This window comes from Sphaerodactylus townsendi, unplaced genomic scaffold (genome assembly GCF_021028975.2).
Source record: "Sphaerodactylus townsendi isolate TG3544 unplaced genomic scaffold, MPM_Stown_v2.3 scaffold_170, whole genome shotgun sequence".
Classification (NCBI taxonomy): domain Eukaryota; kingdom Metazoa; phylum Chordata; class Lepidosauria; order Squamata; family Sphaerodactylidae; genus Sphaerodactylus; species Sphaerodactylus townsendi.
The window spans coordinates 8,624-16,838 of record NW_025950288.1 but is presented as its reverse complement, the minus strand read 5'-3'; the positions used below and the strand labels follow the sequence as shown (position 1 = coordinate 16,838).

General features: G+C 47.2%; 1 protein-coding gene across 1 annotated transcript; it reads right to left on the bottom strand.

Annotated features, from left to right (window-relative positions):
• Positions 1-2,864: 2,864 nt before the first annotated feature.
• JCHAIN (joining chain of multimeric IgA and IgM) lies at positions 2,865-7,938 on the bottom strand. Its single transcript, XM_048482440.1, has 4 exons — positions 7,875-7,938; positions 6,392-6,530; positions 4,830-4,910; positions 2,865-3,518 (listed from the first exon to the last, which is right to left on the bottom strand). Exons 1-4 carry the CDS (start codon positions 7,936-7,938, stop codon positions 3,314-3,316), a joined length of 489 nt encoding a protein of 162 aa, XP_048338397.1. The 3' UTR covers positions 2,865-3,313.
• Positions 7,939-8,215: the final 277 nt, after the last annotated feature.

Genomic DNA, 8,215 nt, shown 5'->3' with positions numbered 1-8,215 from the left:
ATGAATGAATGTTTAAAGGCACAAAGTTGCTCTGTATTAAGGATTAATTGTTTGGGTGGACCTATGTTAGAATTCCACTCACCAAAACTCAAGCCTGGTTGTTAATATTTTTTAAGGTTGAAGCTGCATGGAATTCCCCCTATTGGATCCCAATGTATGTAGACAGGTTTTTGTAACGGGCCAGTGGGAATGGAATGGATAACATACTTAATATTACATTCCTATCTCGCCCTAGAGCAGGGGTCTGCAACCTGCGGCTCTCCAGATGTTCATGGACTACAATTCCCAATTGGCCATGCTGGCAGGGGCTGATGGGCTTTGTAGTCCATGAACATCTGGAGAGCCGCAGGTTGCAGACCCCTGCCCTAGAGGGAGGGGGAAAGGTCACATTGAGCGAGAGCATTTCTATGAGATTTCAAACAAACCAAAACACACATTTCGCTTCAGTTCCTGCAACAGATGTTAGCTGTCCAGAATGCTCTTGGACCAAAAACCAGAGCCGTGAAGGGCCGCAGAAGTAAGGTGCTCCAAGAAAACGCCTCCTCAAATATTGTGAATGAATGAATGTAAAGTGTCAACTTGCTGACGGCAGAAAAGTTTTGAAAAGTGGGTCTATCTTGGCTCAGTCTGCAACTCTTGGAAGTACTTATGAGATGAGGACTAGTGGATTAGCATCATGCAGGCACGCCAACATCACTGGAAGCAATGCCATCGGCCACCCTTGGATTTTCAAAACTAGAGTGTCTCCTAGGATTGTCAGGAGTAGGATGGGGGGGGGGTGGAGTAGGATTGCCAGATTCAAGTCGAGAAACTCCTGGAGAACTGGGGGGCGGGGCTAGGAAGGACTGGGATCTCAGTGGGGTACAATGCCACGGAACCTACTCTTCAAAGCTTTTTCTCCAGGGGAACTGGTTTATTTGCAGATATCAGGAGCAGCAGTGGCGTAGGAGGTTAAGAGCTCGTGTATCTAATCTGGAGGAACCGGGTTTGATTCCCAGCTCTGCCGCCTGAGCTGTGGAGGCTTATCTGGGGAATTCAGATTAGCCTGTGCACTCCCACACACGCCAGCTGGGTGACCTTGGGCTAGTCACAGCTTCTCGGAGCTCTCTCAGCCCCACCCACCTCACAGGGTGTTTGTTGTGAGGGGGGAGGGGCAAGGAGATTGTCAGCCCCTTTGAGTCACCTTACAGGAGAGAAAAGGGGGATATAAATCCAAACTCTTCTTCTTCTTCTTCTTATTTGTCCTGCCCCAAAACAACAGCCAATCAGAACACCAGACCTTGTGCCTGCAGAGATATACTTGTGGCGTAAATGCAAAAGAACTGGGCTTAGCACTGCTTGTGTATCATGTATGATACCTGCTTTACCTGTACATTTGTAAATAAACAGTAAATATGTGTCTGTCGTGTTCTTTCTTCCAAGATTTTAGCTAGATAGGCAGAGAGGACTGAAAGGTACAATGACCCTTCCCCATCATTTGAGGAGATTAATTCTAAAGACAGTTAATCAGTGGTGGGATCCAAAAATTTTAGTAACAGGTTTCCATGGTGGTGGGATTCAAACTGTGGCGTAGCGCCAATGGGGCTGGCCCGGGGAGCCTGGGGGGGCGTGGCTGGGCATTCCTAGGCGGGGGGGCTGTGGCAAGGGCATAGCAGCTGCACTGATCCTTGGGCGGGAAACGAAAGCACTTAGTTGCATGGCGCCCAGGCACGCCGGTGTACCTCCTGCTACTCTGCTTCAAGTTCTGCGCGCTACTGCTGAGAGGAGGGGCATAACTAAGGCAAAAATCACGTGGCAAAATCACCCATTAGTAACCCCCTCTCAGCACACACAAATAATTAGTACCCTACTCTCGGGAACCTGTGAGAACCTGCTGGATCCCACCTCTGCAGTTAATCCAATCTAATCCTGTTGATTTCCATGGGTTTATAGACTGGTGTAATTTTGCATATGATTGAATTGCCAATCCCAGGGAAGAGAAAAATGTTGACATTTCCTAAGTTATTTAAAGCTTATTGGAGTCACACTAATACAACACAGCCCTATTCCTTTCAGTGGCGTACCATCAATTTTGTACCCATATAGAACCAGTGATGCAAATGAAGAGAGGATGAAAGTTTACTTTTATTGATATGGACTAATTCAATGCTGCAGATACAGGCAAGGAGAAAAATACGATACTGTAAAGTGGAAGAAATTAGAAGGGGAAGAAAGAGCAGGAGAGCATTTTGCTGATGCAGATTGGTTTGAAACGACGGTAGGGAGGATTGTTTTCAAACTTTTTGAGTAGGTAATAGGGATGCCCGCCTCCAGGTGAGCCCTGGGGATCCCCAAGAATTACAGTTCATCTCCAAACTTTGGATGGTGGATTGTTTGGATTAACACCTAGCTGAGGTCGCTCCCCTTCCCAAACCCTGCCCTCCTCAGGCACTACCTCCAAATCTCCAGGAATGTCCCAATTTCATCAGTTCCCCTGGAGAAAATGGATGTTTCGGAGGGTGGAATCTATGTCAATGTACCCCACTAAAGACCTCCCCAGACTCCAGCTCCCAAATCTACAGGATCTAGGAACCCTACCCCGCATTCCCCACTGTTGGCCCGGGGGGGACCCAGCAACCCTAGTCAGTAACAATTTTTGTATGTTGACACCACAGACTTAAATTGATGTAATATCTATTTTCTGAACCTCAGCTCACCTGTTGCATTAAGAGGGGATTGTGGAACAGGGGCGTACCGCCCAGGGGGACATGTGGGGTCAAATGTCCTCGGGCTGTGGCCATTTAGTCACGTGGGGGGCGGAAAATCACCCCAAACACCTCCCCCTTCCCCCCGGGTCCATACACTGACTTTAAGACCAGGTGCAAAAAAAGTTGTTTGGTTGTGGTGCGGGAGGGCAGCCGCCCATACGGGGGGAGGGGACTCAGATTTTGCACCGGGCTACATTTCCCCTTTTCTCTGTTGCGGAGTCTTTGTGAATTCTCGCTAGGGTGGCCAACTCCAGACTGGGAAATTCCTGGTGATTTGGGGGTGGAGCCTGAGGAGGGCGGGGTTTGGGAAGGGGAGTGACCTCAGCTAGGTATTAAGCCAAACAATCCACCATTCACAGTTGCCCAGTTCTCCCGGGCAACCCATCTCTCTGCAGTCTGGAGATCAATTGTAATTCTGGGAGATCTCTAGAAAGTTGGCCACCTATAACACACTCAACAAACTATCCACATCAGAATATTTGGGGGGGAAGCCATGCCAGTAACTTAAAACCAGTAGAAGCGTGCAGTGTAGGTCTGCCTGCGATGTCTGATGTTACAGCTTATTTTTAATCAGGATAACAGGATTCAGGGGTGAGAGCAGTCGTAATGGGCTGGGTCTTTCCCTCATGTGAGAACAGAGTTGAGGCCGTGTAGCATTTGTTCCTGTCGTAGGTGTAGCAGGATTCATCCGGGTCAGAGCGCGGAACTCTCTTCCCAGCAACGATTCCTTGGTCGCCCATGTTGGCTGCCGCCACGTCACACTTGTCACAGCTAGAAGAGAGATTGTTCAAGGAAGAGTGTCAGCTGATACGCCTATCGAAATCCACAGTTGAAGTAAGTATTCCACAGTGTGAAAGGCAAACCGAATTTGCACCTGTTTGTTTTTGTTTTTTAAATACCCTCTTGCCATCATGGAGTAATTTTGCAAAACTTTTGTTCAAATCCTAACCTGTTGGGTTATATCCAGTGGTGGGATTCAGCCGGTTCGCACCACTTTGAAAGAACCGGTTGTTAAAATGGTGCTTGTAAACAATTTGTTAAATTATTTGAATCCCACCACTGGTTATACCTCATTGGGATGATGATGATGATGATGATGATGATGATGAAGAAGAAGAAGAAGAAGAAGAAGAAGAAGAAGAAGAAGAAGAAGAAGAAGAAGAAGAAGAAGAAGAAGAAGGAGGAGGAGCAGGAGGAGCAGGAGGAGCAGGAGGAGCAGGAGGAGGAGCAGGAGGAGGAGCAGGAGGAATTTGAATTTATATCCCACTTTTCTTGTAAGGTGGCTTACAAGCTCCTTTCCCTTACTCTCTCCACAACAGACACCTTGTGAGGTAGGTGGGGCTGAGAGAGTTCCGAAGAACTGTGACTAGCCCAAGGTCACCCAGCAGGAATGTAGGAGTGCGGAAACACATCTGGTTCACCAGATAAGCCTCTGCCACTCAGGTGGAGGAGTGGGGAGTCAAACCCGGTTCTCCCGATTAGAATCCACCTGCTCTTAACCACTACACCACGCTGGCTCTCTCTTTGGAAAGTGGATTTGATGGAATTATACCCAGACGAGGTCCCATTTCTCCCTAAACTCCAGGCTCCCCCAAATCTCCAGGCATTGTCCAGCCCAGAATTGGCAACCCTACAAAGGGCAGGTGGAACAGTTTGAGGCAATTTTCAGCAGCAGACCACCAGGAGAGAATAAGGGTTGAAATATCCCCTTCTTTAGTCCTTCTGCTTCTCTGCCCCCAAACAGCCACATCCTGTAACTTGGGAGTCAAAGGGTTTGCTACCCATTTTTGCATAACGGGTGGTTTTGTCTTCTGTTTTCTGTTCGATTTACTTTCAGATGCACTGGTGTTATTTTAACACTTTCCATCCAACACTCTCAACAGGTTGTAACATTTTCAGTCCGTCAGCTCAAGAATGGCTGTGTGGGCGACTGATCCCACGGATACCCATAGTGATAAAACAAGGACATTATTGCATAGTACTGGCAGCTGTGGATGGGAAATCCCCGGAGGTTTGGGGATACAGCTTGGGGAAGGCAGGTTTAGACAGGGGGAAGGACTCCGGTGAGGTAGAAACACTTACAGTTTGGAAAGTTTGTAGACAAATCTGGTCCTCGCTGGCGAGGTGGGATCCGAGATGTTTTCCCTGCTCTTGAGAGGAACTCTGGAGAAGCCAAGAAAAAGGTTATCGACAAGGTCCTTCCAGGGGAATGCAGCTTATTTATTTATTTAAGTCACTTATACCTCAGCTTTCCCCTTAATGGGGACCCAAGTTGGCTTCCTTAATTGTCCATTTCATCCTCAGAACAACAATCCTATGCCAGAGAGCCCATCTTCCAATGTGGCCATTTTATCCAGGGGAAACTGATCTCTCTCCCCTGGAGCCGGTCAGTTGTGATAGTGGGAGATCTCCAGTTACCACCTGGAGGGCAGCAATGTTACTGCCACAGCTTAACATGGCTACTGCTCATAGCCACAGAGAAGAGAGAAAGAGACCACGGCATCCTCTTGTCATCATATCCTTCCTGCTCCTCTTCTGTCTCATTTTCCCTCACTGTTTAGTGTAGAAGAGGGGCCAAGTTCACAGAAGCTGTACATTAGGAGAGAGGAAAGATAATCCCTCTCAAATGGAAGGACCATGTATTTTCTGTTTCCTTATGCTGCACAGGTTGTCTGTACATGGTGGTGTGGTGGTGGTGGTGGTGGTGTGGTGGTGGTGGTGGTGGTGGTGGTGGTGGTGTGGTGGTGGTGGTGTGGTGGTGGTGGTGGTGGTGGTGGTGGAAAGCACCATCAAGTCACAGCTGATTTATGACGACCCTATAAGGTTTTCAAGGCTGGAGACATTCAGAGATGGTTTGTCATTCCCTGTCACCATGTGGGCTGAGAGAGTTCTGAGAGAACTGTGACTGGCCCAAGGTCACTCAGCGGGCTTCATGTAGAGGAGTCGGAAATTGAGCTCGGTTCACTAGATTAGATTCTGCCACTCATTTGGAGGAGGGGGGAATCAAGCTAAATTCACCAGGTTAGAATCTACTGCTCATGTGGAGGAGTGGGGAATCAAGCTAAATTCACCAATTTAGAATCTACTGCTCATGTGGAGGAGTGGGGAATCAAACTAAGTGCCAGATTAGAATCTACTGCTCATTTGGAGGAGGGGGGAATCAAGCTAAATTCACCAGGTTAGAATCTACTGCTCATGTGGAGGAGTGGGGAATCAAGCTAAATTCACCAGATTAGAATCTACTGCTCATGTGGAGGAGTGGGGAATCAAACTAAATTCACCAGATTAGAATCTACTGCTCATGTGGAGGAGGGGGGAATCAAGCTAAATTCACCAGGTTAGAATCTACTGCTCATGTGGAGGAGGGGGGAATCAAGCTAAATTCACCAGGTTAGAATCTACTGCTCATGTGGAGGAGTGGGGAATCAAGCTAAATTCACCAGGTTAGAATCTACTGCTCATGTGGAGGAGTGGGGAATCAAGCTAAATTCACCAGGTTAGAATCTACTGCTCATGTGGAGGAGAGGGGAATCAAACCCAGTTCTCCAGATTAGAGTTGCCTTAGCCACGATGCCACATTGGTTCTCACAGGATGGTACAGGGGAGAAAAAAAAGAAAAGGAAACACAGCAGGGTGCTGCTTACATGATGCGGATGTTTCTCTCCAAGACTTCTTCTTCAGGATTCTCTTTGGAAGGGACAAAGCTTGACGTCACCTTTACACACTTGCACTTGTTGTCAACAGCAAGGACTGCTCTCTCATCATCGAGACCATAGTCATAATCTTCCAATAACAACAAAAAAAGTGTTGGTCATGAGGTGAAACAAGAACGTTTAGGTGGCATTTCACCAGATGTGTGAAGTAGTCTTTTTTGCTAACTGGCAGCCATTTTTCAGGAATTCAGGCAGAGCAGAGTATCTCCTAGACTTTCTGGCTAATGTCTTTTTAAAAATTGAGATTCCAGAAATTGGACCTGGGCGTTAGGAAAGGATTATCCTTGCTTCTTCATCTCCCTGCAAGCATTTATCATGTTCCTTCTTACTAAGCAAGCAACAGTTCATTAAACAAGAGTAACAAACTTGGGTTTCCTTTGCTCTATTCAGCCTTCCAGCCCACAGATTTACTTCCTTACGCTGACTTAAAAACATAGTAGAAACTGTGAGAGAGCTAAAATTCAATGTTTGGCTTTAAAAAATGTATCAAGTCCATTTTTATTCTGCTGTTCCTGCACAGATTTGAGTACAGCTTATCCTGACAGAAACTGTGTGGTAAGACTAGGGTTGCTAATTCCCATCTGTGAAATTACTGGAGATTTAGGGGCAGTGCCTGTTGAAGGGGGGATTTTGGGAGGGGTTTCACCTAGAATTTCTAGTATGTCATAGAATTTGCGCTCTGAATCTGCCCTCCCCCCAGGTAAACGGATCTCTGTAGTTTGGAGATCAGTCATAATTCTGGGAAAACATAAGATTGTACCTGGAGTTTGGCAACCCTAGATAAGGCTGAGAGGATGACTGGCCAAACACCATCCTATCGAGCTTGCTAGCTGTTAGGATTTGAACCTGGGTTTCCCATATACCTAGTCTGACAATTGCCACTAGGCTTGAAGATTCAGGTGCAACAAATACTGGATTTGTCCCGAATTTGGGCGAATTCGGGCATATTCGGGCACAAATCGGCCGAATATGTCCTGCCCGAATATGAATGAATCCGAATGCACGGTATTCGGAATTTGGATTTATATCCCACCTTTCCTTTCTTCTCCCCACAACAGACTCCTTGTGAGGTAGGTGGGGCTGAGAGAGTTCTGAAGAACTGTGACTAGCCCAAGGTCACACAGCAGGAATGTAAGAGTGTGGAAACACCTGGTTCACCAGATAAGCCTCCGCCACTCATGTGGAGGAGTGGGGAACCCAATTCTCCAGATTAGAATCCACCTGCTCTTAACCACTACACAACGCTGGCTCTCGGTGCTGACAGACTGAACATTCCTCCCATCATTCAATATTTTAAAAATTCCAGTCAGGACATCCTAGTAAAAAAACAACAACTATGCGCCAATTAATAGCAGTTTCATGCAGACACCAAAGAGTTTTGTTTAGACATGATTTCCAAATGGCTGCCCCGTACCTGATCCGAGAACTGCTCCCCAGAAGACTGCCAGGGTTCCACAAGCCAGCCAAGAGATCTTCATCTTTAAACTTTTCTGTAGGAAGCTCTTTGGGATGTGCTTCTCAGTGGTAACACGCCGAGCTAAAGCACAGCCGGTTTCTGCTGAATTGCCAGCGTGGATCAAAGCCAGCGAAGGCGGCCGGCAACAGATGGTGTGGTCAGAGGTAACGAAACCACAAGTCAATGCTGGCTTGCCAGATCAGGGGTGAAACCCCCATTCTTCGAAAACTCTACTGGTGGTTATTATTACACTCTTCAAAAAAGATCTCTTGGCTTGCCTTCTCAGCAGACTGCTGTTT